The 13,561-nt window shown below is 38.2% G+C and overlaps 1 protein-coding gene across 1 annotated transcript; it reads right to left on the reverse strand.

The window, feature by feature from the left end:
• Positions 1-1,222: 1,222 nt before the first annotated feature.
• On the reverse strand, positions 1,223-8,841 carry Alas (5-aminolevulinate synthase). The gene is made up of 2 exons (XM_002058808.4): positions 7,387-8,841; positions 1,223-1,683 (listed from the first exon to the last, which is right to left on the reverse strand). The coding sequence occupies exons 1-2, from the start codon at positions 8,627-8,629 to the stop codon at positions 1,307-1,309; spliced, it is 1,620 nt and encodes a 539-aa protein (XP_002058844.1). The 5' UTR covers positions 8,630-8,841; the 3' UTR covers positions 1,223-1,306.
• Between the last annotated feature and the right edge of the window lie 4,720 nt (positions 8,842-13,561).

The raw sequence follows: 13,561 nt of genomic DNA on the forward strand, positions 1-13,561 counted from the left end.
CTCAATGAAGGTCAAATCTCCTACACCCTTGCTCGAAATACACCCCCACACCATCACTGATAGTTTTCCGAATTTAACGGTTGGAATAATATTGCGGTTTTCCAACGCTGTTAGTGGCTTTCTCCAGACTCTGGATGGCCCATCGTTGTAGAATAGCATCATCTTGCTTTCGTCACAGAATATGACGTTACTCCAAAAATCGTTCGAACTATTTACATGGACTTGAGCGAACGATAGCCGCTTCAAAATATTCGCCGCCGATAGTAGAGGTTTTTTCCTGGCAACTCGTGATGTGTAGTCATTGGAATTCAGTAATTTTCGGACAGTTTCATGTGACACATCAACACCACTTTCTTCCTTGAACTCCTGAGCAATATCCCTAAGCGAAATTTGTGGATTTTTCTCAATTTTTCTCAGAATTTTTCGCTTATCTCTGTCAGAAATTTTGCAGGGTCGACCACATACTGGCTTTGCCTCTAGCCTATCTTCCTTATTGGCTCTGTTTAATATGTTGTATATCGTTGCTTTTGATAAATTAAACATATCAGCCAGTTCCGAGACTTGACGTCCCATCTGATGGTTATAATACACCAGCTGAGCGACTTCAAAAGTTGTTCTTTTTCCTGGCATTTTATTTTTCATAAAATTAAAGCAAAACGTTATAAATTGCAATAGAAAATGACAAGAAAAGTCGAAGACACAAGAGAAGCCAAAACGCATGGGCCCAAATCTAACGGGATCACCCAAAAGAGAACGGCAAAACAATTTACCGTAGCTGTAAAAACACTTTATTGACAGCATAAAATGTGAATGTTTTTAGTTTTTTAATTTTATAAAATGTTTGGGTAATGTTATTTAACAATTCTTTTTGCCATTAAGTTCTAGGAGAAATATAGAATCGAAATAAATTATAATTGAAAAAAAATTCTCACTTTTAGGTACATTTATTTTCAACTAAACCCAAAAAATTAGTTTTTTTTTGTTAGTAAAAACACTTTATTGACATACTGTATATACAATTTTTTTTCAACTTTATACTTTTTTCAACGAGTTCTTAACCCATCAATTTTATCTATGTCCGTTCTACTCAACATCACAAATCAGATAAATTGCTATACTACTATCCACTTGTACTGCGAAAAAAATGTGGTCCACATTTAATTATATAATTTTACTCTTGTATATTTTTGAAAAATATCAAACTATTAATAAACACCAAATATTATAACAATACCAAACCCATTATTTATTTGTCATAATGCACAAAAAGCCAGTAAGAAGATTACACAGATTCATTAAATATATATTAAGCTGCCACCGATAGCTCTAAGCGTGGGCAGTTAGGAATGCCACACTCAAGATCTGGACAATTATCTTGATGCCAACAACTTTCATTTCTACAAAACATGCATCCGTTGGGGGTGAGCGGTACGTTCGTTGAAAGTTCAAGCTTATCCCAGACCTTTTTTAAGTCTGTAACTAAAGCATTCATCATTTCAAATGTATGAAAGGGTGTTGGAGCTAAACGGAGTTTTTCCTGGCCGCGTGCAACTGTTGGATAATTTATTGATTGTATATAGTGTCCAAACTTCTCCATAAGCATGTTTGAGATTTGGGTGCATATAAGAGGATCTCCAATTTTTATCGGAATAATGTGGCTTGGTGTATCTTCCACTGGAAAACCTGAAATGTTTTATTTTAATTTAATTATAATATATCTAATAATATATATTCGTAGGTTTTATTTATATCCAAGTTGGTTAGATAACGTTCGTGTGCAAGAAGGGCATCGTTGTTTTTCCCTCTTCTTCCAGCATCAAATGTTATATATATTCTATTTTACAAGCTATATGTCAAGTTTGGTGACTCTAGCTCTTATTATTTACCAAAATTGCCCAAAAACAGGATATTGATATCGATTTTTATCGATTGCTTGGAAACGGAGTAAGTTATCGATTACCGGAAACAAACTCGATCTGCGCAGGCACTAGGAGTACCTACATCTAAAATTTCTCCAGTTTTTATAGGTTCTGAGATCCTTGCGTTCATGCAGACGGACATACGGACGGACGGACGGACAAACATGGCTAGATCGACTCGACTATTGACGCTGATCAAGAATATATATACTTAATGGAGTCGGAGATGCTTCCTTCTGCTTGTTGCATACATTTGCATTTCGCATAAATACAATATACCCTTTGACCCATTTTTAATGGGTTCAGGGTATAAAAATAAGAATATGGGTTTCTGAAGTATTGGTCATAAACGCAGGATTATGTTTGAAAATAATTAAAAACGAATACCAGATTTGAATATATTTTTTTTTTTGGTACACCACCACACTACTTTTGCAAAATACTCCAGCTAGCGGCTATCCTTTTAGTATATTCTTAAATATCTTTTTGATATTTTATATATTGACAAAAAAAACTAAACACAATAAAAACGCTCGCTCTGCATATGGTATGTCAATTTGTCTTTAGCTTTTATATTTGCCGAGTACGACGCTTTATCATATACGATCAAAAAAGCAAACACGTCTAAATCAACTAACTCGTCAGTCAAATCAGAAATTCACATGCTTTGAAAAAAAAAACAGGCAGAATTAGAAATGTCCGAGCCCTGTCTCACACATCATACGAATTTCATTTCCAAAATATCAATACCTTATCTATTCAACCCCAATACGAGATTATCAACAACTGTCAATATGCAAGGAAAAGAAGGCGTGCACGTAGTAGTTTCCATTTCTTCGAGCTTCATTACAATTATTAATCAAATATGTTACCTACATATCTTCTTAAAAATCCGGTTACATAATAGTGACAACCTTACAGTAACAGTTAACATAAAGTAACATAACAGTTAACATTTCTTAGAATATTTGCTAGATTCTCGTACCCATGCTTATGTATTATGGGCTTGTGCAAATGTATGTAAATGGCAGATGGAAGCATCTCCGACTTAATTAATAATATATACTCATGGTCATTTTCCTTTTTTTTACCCGGCCGTCAGTATTGAACACGTCGGCCTCAGAGAGCCAGAGCCCAAAAATTGAAATATCTATGCAGATATATATAGTCGATATGCGGTTTACTGATTTCCAATAGAATGTACTGCAAGAACTATACAATACTGTAATCGTTTATAACTATGCTTATAATTTCTCAATTTGATTAAAATATCTTAACAAACATAAATGGATTTAAAAAAAAACCGCGCTAGGCTTCACAATTCTCCAAACACATCTGCAAAACGATATCAAATGGGACTGCTATATTATCTGGCTCCTTAAGAACAACCGGTCGGAAATAAAGGTATTGTATTAAGTCACTCTCTAAGCGGTTATCACAAATGCTACCCTGACATAACTTGGCTTGGATTTAGGGAACTTTTCGTTTAGCGTTTTGCCAGTATGAAAACACCAAACACCACCCGACCGCCGATGAATGCCTTTCCAATTATGCTAGTCGCATGATGACGACTCTCATCACTAAATGGCGTGTAATGGATGTGGAGGAAAATGCATTTTTTGTGACGCCATTTAACAAAAGAAAGAATGCCCTACACGAACAAACCGCTATATTAGCCATAAAGCGTCAGAAACTTTCAACTATAAAATGTAATTTTTTTGGAAATCTGGCGAATGGTTGGTCGAATGCAGAGCTGAACAGCAACCAACTCCATCTTCGCACGAATTGGACCATAACGGTAGGAACGCAATCGCACAATATAACAAATTTAACATGCTTTATCTGGGAGACCTTGGCCATATTTCAACACATTGCGCAAAGCCCAAAAAGGATAAAGACACGGTTACGTATCAGGTGAAAAGAATAGAGGTTTGCAACGTCATTGAACCCAAATAGTTCTTCAAGGCAATATTTTCACAGCTACTCTCGACTCTAGAGCGAAATTTGTAAAAAAATTGTTAGGATAAAAATTGTAAACTATTGTTCAATTGATGATCAATTCAATTTGTTGAACACTGATCTTGTTGGTTAACACAAATCAGCCTTATAAAAACATATTCCAAATCGTTTATTAAGGAGATTCCTCATTATATGGTTACTGCAGGTGAAATGTAAATTAAATTAATAGACCAAGGATTGATTGTTTAAAAACAACCATGTAGACTTAGCCCAAATGAAAGAGAATTGATTTTCCAGTTTTTCAACGTGTAGTGAAGCACGTGCTCAGAGATTTTGCCTTACATTTATGGTTGTTTATATGGATGACGTAATTGAGGCCTTGGAAAGGTTAAAGATTACTCTTAACATTCTAACGAAAGTTAGATTATCATTCAATGTAAAACTGTTCAATATTTAGGATATGAAGTGGGTCTAGCGAATTTTGTCCAAATTCACTTAAAATTAACTATAATACCACATTTTTAGTTGGTCACTGCTTTAAGATAATTTATTGAACTTGAGTCCTATTTTCAGCGATTTATGCAAGGATCTTTTTGTTTTACGAAACCGTTACATCTTTTTACATGAGAAATCAATTAATTCAGTTGGAAGCCAGAACATGACAAATACGAATAAAAGTTATATTTATTTGGACGCAGAATACAGTCTTAGTAATTTTTTATCGCAGTGTTCAGTCGAGTTGCATACCGATACAAAATCCCATGGATATGGTTCCATCTTAATACATGATGTTAACAAGTGCCATGTTGTTGAATATTAATTGAAGTCTGATTCACCTGCTGAGTCACAATTCATATGAATTGGAGACTCTTGCTGTTGTCATGGGAACACATTTTCGCCATTATTTATCGGACAGACATTTTGTTGTGTTTACTGATTTCAACTCACTTGAAGCGTCAAGGACTAAACGTGTGCCAGGGCACAAAGACGGTGGGGGTGGCTATTTACAATCGTTTACATTTCGATGTTCAATATAGACACAAGAACTCTTCCTTTGGCAGTTTCGACTATTGTAATTTGTAAAATCCCTAAAAAAAATCGAATTTATTTGTCAAAAAATTCTAGCAATTGGCTTATAGCTGAACAACGAAAAGATTCTGATATTGTTATATTGTGAACACATAAAAAGAAAATGATCTTGCCGATGCAATTGCAATATCTATGAGTTGCAAGCACAAATACTTTGTCGAAAAATACGACGTAATGGTATAACTTGATCCTTATCAATTGTTCCTCGAGCTTTCAGATGGTCTGTAATAAACCAAATTCAAGAGTCAGTTATGCACTTAGAATAGGAGAAGACGTTAGATGAGGCATAAAGTTATTACTGGTTTGATGACATGTCTAAGCATATTCGAAAATCTGTTGAAATCTATATTACTTGCATTACTTGCAATATGCATTAGGTGAGATTCAGTTAACCTAAAATTGTACGATAAATCGAGTGACAAGGGCAAGCCAATTATAATTGTTTATTGGCAAGGTGTTTCGACTGTTGAGATTACTTCCACCTTGTTATACGACACGCGAGATTGATTTGACCGAAAAGATACAAAATATTTTAGCTGCAGCAACATAGAATAAGATAAGAATAAGGCTTAAGTTGTTGGATACAAGGTAGGAGATTTTGTGGTTTTAAAAAATGAAGAGAGGCATCGAAACAACTTAAGCTTAAAGTTTAGAGAGCCCTTTAAATAGCTGAACTGTTAGACGGCAATAAATATATGCTCAGGTCATTGGCGAATAAGAGAAAATACAAGTATGCACACGATGATATAGGGAAACTGACTGATAGGCATGTACTAGCTGAGTTGGAAAGTTGTGAGTGATTTAAATGAAACGATTAAATTAGAAACTGTTAAAAAAGACAGTAAAGAGAACAGTGAGGGTGAAGCTGTTGAAAGACACAGTAAACCTGCCTGAAGGGCTGATAATGAAACTTTCAATATTGGTCATATTAAGTGCAAAGAAAAAGTTTTGAATTCCCTAAGTTTGTTATAAAGAAGCACATATCTGAATAAGTTTATTAAGAATGAAACAGAAATTTGAAGATAAGATTTGTTGAACGGATTAGGAAATAAAAACATTTGAGTTGAAGAAAATACTTAAGAAAGTTAAGTAAATACGAAAATTAAGTTATGTTTGATTTTAATTCTATATTATGTTCAAAAATTATACATAGAAAAGGATGGACGTGTCGGTGCGTACTGTGTGTAATTGTACTATGTATTCGCAATAATTGGTATTTCACATTAATTGGGAATCTCGCATCACCTATTATAGTGCGTCTATTCTATGTGCATTTTTGTCGCTTTACAAAGATCCGCTAAGCTGTACGTAAAAGTGGTTTGGTGGTATATGAAGGGAAATAGTAGAACGTTAAAGTTAGAAGCTTCTTGAGTCGCCTAGCATACGCATCAAAACTCGCTGCGCTCTATACATCTACGTAATGGGGGATAATACTCATACTTCGTCATTTATATACATATTATAACATATATGTTGATTGTATTTTATAAAAGTTTTCTTTTATTCTCTCATTCAATTTAAATTGGAAACATTTTTTGTGACGATATATATGGATGCAACCGGCATTGTGTGCGACCCAATAAAGTATAAATTTTCTTCATTATCAAGAGCCGAGTCGATCTACTCATGTCTGTCCGTCTGTTATGTGAAAAAACGTCGATCTGATATACTAGGAAGACAAACTTATGAAGCAGATCAAGTTTATTTAATATAATCGACCCAAACAACACACATTAAAGAAACGAGAAGCTAGGGATATCTTCGGCACGCCTAGGATTAAATACCTTCATAAAAATTTACCTTTTTCAAATGAGAGAACAGTATGACAGGTAAATAATGTTGATGTTGTTGTTGATGATGATGATGCTGTTGAGTGATTTTCATAAGATTTTACATAGGCATATGTGGGGAGCATGGAGAACATTTTAAATACAATTTTGACATACATGTGTACTGCCTGCAACATAGAGACTGACCTATGCGAAATTTAAAGACGATAGTTTATAATATATACATTGAAATATATAACACTTATAATACCCTCTGCAAGGGTGTACAAATTACATACTGCCGCTGCATACGCTCTGCATTTAGTGACTTATGTCTGTAGATTCAATAAATCCCCCTCCCGAGCACTCCACAGAACTCTTACTTGCTAATAATAACCATTGATTAAAATCCTAAAAGCTCAGTAATTTTAAAAATATGGTGAATCTAGATAATACCCTGAGAAAACTGGTATAACTCATATTTTAAACGAATACATTTTTAAATTACCAAAATCGGCAATATCATAAAACTCTTTACGAGGATTAAAAAAAAAAGGAAATAAATGTATCGCATTAAAGCGCGGTTTTTGGTCTTCTTAATAAAATTATAACTATAACATAAATTATATAAATATATAAATTAACTATACCTTCTCTCAATAGTAAATTTTTCAAATAAGAAACATTCCTTTGATGTAAACTTCGTAACTCTCGCCCTTCTTCTGAGGCTAGTATGTTTATTGCTTCTAGTGCACCACAAACTACAGTTGGTGGCAATGATGTGGTAAATATGAAACCAGCCGCATAAGATCGCACCATATCAATAAGGGAAGAAGACCCAGCTATGTAGCCACCTATGTTGCCAAACGCCTTTCCTAATGTTCCAGATATTATATCCATTTTAGGTAACACACCGTCACGTTCTCCGACTCCAGCGCCATGATCACCATATAGTCCAACCGCATGAACTTCATCAATAAATGTAATAGCCCCGTATTCATGTGCAACATCGAGCAGTTCTTCTAATGGGCATATAGCACCGGTCATTGAATGCACAGTCTCAAATGCGACAATTTTCGGTGTCACCTTGTCAACTTGTTGAAGAAGAACACGCAAATGATTGACGTCATTATGCCGAAAGATGTGTTTTCGAACGCCACTGTTTCGTATGCCTTGAATCATAGAAGCGTGGTTACCAGAGTCCGAAAATATATGACAGTTAGGCAACAGTTTAGCAAGTGTAAATAACGTTGAATCATTGGCTACAAAACAAGAGGTAAACAAGAGTGCGGCTTCCTTTTGATGGAGATCTGCTAGCTTTCTTTCAAGACGCTCGTGATGCAATGAATTACCAGCTATGTTACGCGTTCCGCCGGCACCAGATCCATGAATATCCAACGCTTCCTTTACAGCATTTTTCACATTTGGATGAGCAGATATGCCTAAGTAATCATTTGCGCACCAAACGGTAATTGGACGTTCCGATTGAGAGGAATATTCGAGTGCATGTGGAAATAAGCCATCACCAGCTAAGCGATTCACGCGCTTAAAAACACGATAAGAGTGGTCTTTTTTTTTTTTTAAAATCTGCTCGTTGAAGAATTTCTCGTAAGGAAAGGTAGAGTTTTCGTTAGCAGTATCAATTGCATTGTCATTGTCACTCCTTACATCATAGTCTGCAAGAGTCGTATCAACCGAATATCTTTTTGTAGAGTATGACCTTGTGGACTTTACTGAAAAAGGTATTGGCGACAATGGGGAAAGTTTTTTTTCATTATTCGTATGAATGGTTTTGCTTATAACTGGGCAGAAAATTCCATAAGACTGGTACAGTATCTCAGCGTAATTGCGTAGATAATTTGCACCAAAACGGTTTAGAAACGGACACTGCATGATTCAACAAATATATTTAATAGTATTCAATGGACTTTGACGCGTTTCAGTTATGCAAGATAAAGTTTTGAGAAAACTAGGGATGTCCTTATATTCGATGTATCGATTATGTAGATACACCAAAATAGATATATATTTGTTTAGGTCCCAATAGGTTGTATTTTTTTATACATCCACGTAGTTTTGCTCAAGGATCTGTTTCTGGCGGCGGCTATAATGATACTATTAAGAAATAAGGAACATTGAAGTACAGTATATTGCAGTACATATGAATATTTTCAATTCAATTTTCAATATAAGCTTTGAATAGAGCGTTTATTATGTTGAGTTGTATCGGATATACATGTGTCAAGATAACGTCGGCAAGAAAGCATCGTCTTGGCACCTGTTGCCGGAATCGGAATAACGTATTTATTATTTACAATATTATATATTGTTACAAGCCCAACGGCATCGTGGGGCTAAAGACAAACCGTTCATTAAATCAAACAATGTATACCCAAAAAAAAATCATTAACATTTAAATAAAATGCCAAATTGTATAAAATGTCAATGTATATATATGGGATGTTATAATATGGATTAACCGAGGGCTACAACCTTAGCCTTATATCATTATTTTAAAACACTCACTAAGGGCTTTCATGCCAGAAACCGCATTAACACAGTCACCCATCAAATCAACATTTTATAAATATCGAAGTGAACGTTTTTGATATACTGTACGTCCTCACAGGGCGAAACCAATTGTATAGTATAGTTTGTTTTGACCACATTATTTCAGTTATTATTTGACACTTGCACACGTGTGCACAAACGTGCGCCGCATTCAAAGTCGGTGTCGCAGGGCCGTTAAGGCGTCGCGATACCGGCTGTACTGTGGGACGAATTCAGTTCACGAGCGGGGAAAAACTGAATTAGTCGGGTGTGATTAATATAAGAAGTGAACTATAAGGGTTAAATTCATTGTGCAAAACACCAAAAGTTAAATAAACGAGGATTAAAGTGAATTCATTTTTGTTTTTTCTTTTTTAAGTGGGGAAAAGAACAAGCAAAATATATAAAAAACATTATCAATATCCGGGAACAGTAATATAAGTGAGGATTGTCTAGATTTAAACGAACATTAAGCGCAGTTTTTTTATATTTTTGTAACGGAAAAATTCAAATTTGTTATGTTAACGGAAAATTCCAGAACAGAAAAATGAAGAAAATATAAACCTGCAGAAAAGAAATGAGCTAAAGTGAGTTGCATAAATCACCAAACACGAAAATCGACAGAAAGTCTACAAGAGGGAGAAATCGAGCCTAGATTGAGTTAAAAAAATTCAGAGTGGAGTCAGGTGAGTGCCAGCATCCGGGTGTAGGCGTGCGCTGCATCCACCAGCGACGCAAAGCGGAGGCGAGCAATACTTGCCACAATCGACACTGGATCCACTCGCAGCGCCATGAGTGAGGACTGTGTATGCAAATGGGCGATTCGGACAAGAGCGGAGGAAGTGCAGACGCGCATTCGACTGGCAGCCGGCTAGCGTACGAAGTAGGGAAGACGTTGGCCTAACGGGGAAAGGATCATCATGTCGATGCTCATCATGCAGCAATGTAAATTTGAATCTGGAGACGGTTATGGTACTATTGGCCACTATTGGCTGGCCTGCGGCAAGGGAAGAGCCAAAAGAAGGCCTCAGCCGTCTTGACGCTCTTCATGAAACGGAAGTGCCTGCTCGGCAACCAATGGTAAAGGATACGAGCGAGGAGCCTAAGAAAAACCTCCCAGGTATTGAAAAGGGGCTTCCCAGGTCATAAAAGGATGGTGGCCGGGATCGAATCGAGAGCTTGAAGGGCCCAAAAGGCGGCGCGTAATGCTGCAAAAGCAGATTTACGTTGGCCATTGAGGCGGCACTTGGGGAGTTTCTGGAGTAGGAGCTGGCAGTCTTCGAGAGGCTGCACGGAGTCTCGCATGTCGCGGAGCACAAGACCCGACTGAAGGACGACAAGCCTTTAAAGCAGTTATATTATCCGAAGAATCCGGCCAGGCAGAGGGTGATCAACGAGCAGGAAGACGAGCTAATCCAGGCATTCCTGATGGTCTTAGTAAAGAAGAAGGCTGGCGAGTGGCGCATGTGTAACGATTACCGGCAACTCAACGCGATGCTTATTCCGTCCCCCGTACCAACAACATCCTTGAGCGGTTGCGTAGCACCCGGTTTATCTCCAGTCTGGATTTGAAGCTCGGGTATTCACAGTCCCTGGAAGAGGTCTGTTCCAATGGCGGGTGATGTCATTTGGTTTACATTCGGCATGTGAAACATTCCAACGAGCCTTAGAGACAGTAATAGGGCCAGAGATGGAACCTCATGCGTTTGCCTGCCTACACGATATCGTTTTAATAGGGGTAAGGGGAGAAGAACATGTAAAAAATGTAAAGGAGGTGTTCCGCCGGTTAAGGGCAGCCAATCTCAGGCTGAATAGAAAGAAGTGCTGCTTCTTTCGGGAATGTCATTTGCGGGGAAGGAATACGTACCGATCCAGACATCTAGATCCATAAGTAACATGCGGGCCCCGAAAAATATTAGAGATTTGCGGCAATGTCCCGGGCGTGAGTATGGCCTGGGCGCGGTGCTAACGCAAACGGTTGAGCGACACGAGCGGGCGATAGAGTACGCGAGCCAGAAGTAGCTGAAGGCCGACTCACTATCAAGACATCCTCTAGAGACCTGTCAGCAAGCAGTGGTCATGAGGAAAAAGGAAAATGGGCAGTCATATAGGCATTTGGGCCACCGGACGGACGGCCAGAACTACATTCCCTGAAAGCTATGTGTGGCTAATGATCCGAGGCACCTGAACCACGTGCCGCGTTCGCCCCGCGAGCACCAAGAGGGTCCTTCCCGGCCTGGGAAGGAAAACCTTAGTTGCAGAGCCGTGGTCACTCCCCCAGGTGGATGCTTTGATCCTTGGGTGGCGCAGAAACCCCCCCGCTAGTACCTATAATACGCGCACAGCTACCCGGCACCACTTCCCGAAGGGAGATGGAGTAGGCATAATTCAGCCCAGAAGACGTGATGCCGCCGTTGGTGCCCATCACACGCGTAGTGACGTCTGTTGCTGGCCACCGGACAGACACGTGGGGCGAGGATGCGGAAACGGTACCCGTTTCACCCGCAGATGCTACCAAGACCCCCACTGATAGTGACCTGTGGAGGGAAATTGGAAATTGGATTTGTTTGACGAAATTGACGGGTGGGTCAAAAGTCTAAAATCGGTGCTCGACGAGGAAGCGGACCTAACTGGCAGAGAACGCTGCACTATCCATCGAACGCCGAAGGTCAGCTCGATCGTTCCGGATATGCGCAGGCTCTTCTGCTAGGCGGATCGAAAACAGAGTAGCAAAATTTGTAGCACTTCCCCTCTCCCTACACCATCCATCCCAGCAACGAACAAATGTCTTGTAGGCTTACTGAACCTGGCGAGACCGAGATTTGTACCCGGCCAGTATTTTGACTTTTATATTTGCTTGTGAGCGTGTTGATAACATAGCACTCGTGGGCATTGCCTTGGGGGTGTGAGTGATCTTCAGTGAGTGAGTGGTCTTCATTATATTTTTAATCGTGGGGTGGACTTGTGCTTATATTTATATTTAGCTTTGTTGTGAACAAATTGTTGTCTAAAACACAGAATGAATTAATCGTAGCTTACAATTCTAACTTAACTTATAATTATTAACATTATTATTATGTTAATAAGAGTTAACATGCTCTGATGAATGAGCAAATACGTTTACATTAACGGACATAATGCATTTGTGCATATGTATGAAACAGACAGTAGGAAGCATCACTGACCACATAAAGTGTATATATTTTTGATCCGTGGTAGGAATTTGTTTCCGATTATCGATAACTTTCCCTGTTTCTAAGCAATCTATAAAAATCGATATCGACATCTAGTTTTTTGAGTAATAGCACTAACCATACAATGTATAGACATACCAAATGGCACTTTTAATCGAAACATGAAAAATCGAAACGAGGCGACCCCAATGGTACCTGCGACCATTTTAGTGTGCCCAGACACTGCTGAGACTGCTGAGAGTGGCAGCCGAACGCCGGCCTCAAAAGCCGAACGTTCAGTATGAAGCCGCATCTCGCTCAGCGCACAACGTCGCGGCTGATACGTTTTCTTAATGTATGTATGTATGCCATTTTTAAATCCTTACAGCCCAAAAACATATATGTGTATGCATGTGCCTCGCTCTCACTCATTGCTTCGCGCAATTGCATCCATCTCTTTCTCCCTGCATAGCTTCCCACAAAACCCCGCACAAGTAGATCGCGGCGTTTTTCGCGAGCCAGAGGTTATTTCTTCAATTGTGTGCCTTTTGTGCCTGTGGTAGCAATGACACACACATTTAAATGCTCTATCATGTATTTTTTTGTCCTGTCAGGCATGATGAGAAGAATTTGATCAAATTTTATTTAATACACAATTAATTGACCTAAATAAAATATTTATATTTATTTTCTGTTTACTGTAGGGACCTATTTTGCTTAAAATACAAAAATATCTAAGTCGTATTTCTGCAAGAGTTATTCATCGTCGGCTTGTCGAAGAATTTAAGAAAAGACCAAAAATTGACGCACACTCTTTCAAGTAAGCAGTTGTGTGAAATTATTAAAGGGTTTGGCCTGTTCATGTGCAATATTGTTATTTTTCATGCTGGTTGTAGGGGTAAGGGTACCTTATCGCTGGCATGTGTGCATGGAAACTTTTTGGGTCGGCCAACCACGCACACTAACACACTTTTCTATATGGATGGAAGCATTAATGCGTTTGTGTGGGTGTTGGTTGCCTGTCTGCCTGCCCGATGCAAATTTGACAAAATATGAAGTTTTTGGCATTTCTGAATTTCGAACTCCACACACACACATATAC

The sequence above is a fragment of the Drosophila virilis genome, chromosome 5 (genome assembly GCF_030788295.1).
Source record: "Drosophila virilis strain 15010-1051.87 chromosome 5, Dvir_AGI_RSII-ME, whole genome shotgun sequence".
Classification (NCBI taxonomy): domain Eukaryota; kingdom Metazoa; phylum Arthropoda; class Insecta; order Diptera; family Drosophilidae; genus Drosophila; species Drosophila virilis.

What these genes read in the sequence shown, in the direction of transcription:
- Alas (XM_002058808.4), bottom strand. Translation starts at nt 8,629, where the DNA reads ATGCAGTGTCCGTTTCTAAACCGTTTTGGTGCAAATTATCTACGCAAT. An exon ending in AAATTTACTATTGAGAGAAG is followed by an intron (nt 1,684 to 7,386) that starts GTATAGTTAATT and finishes AAAACATTTCAG; the next exon opens with GTTTTCCAGTGGAAGATACA.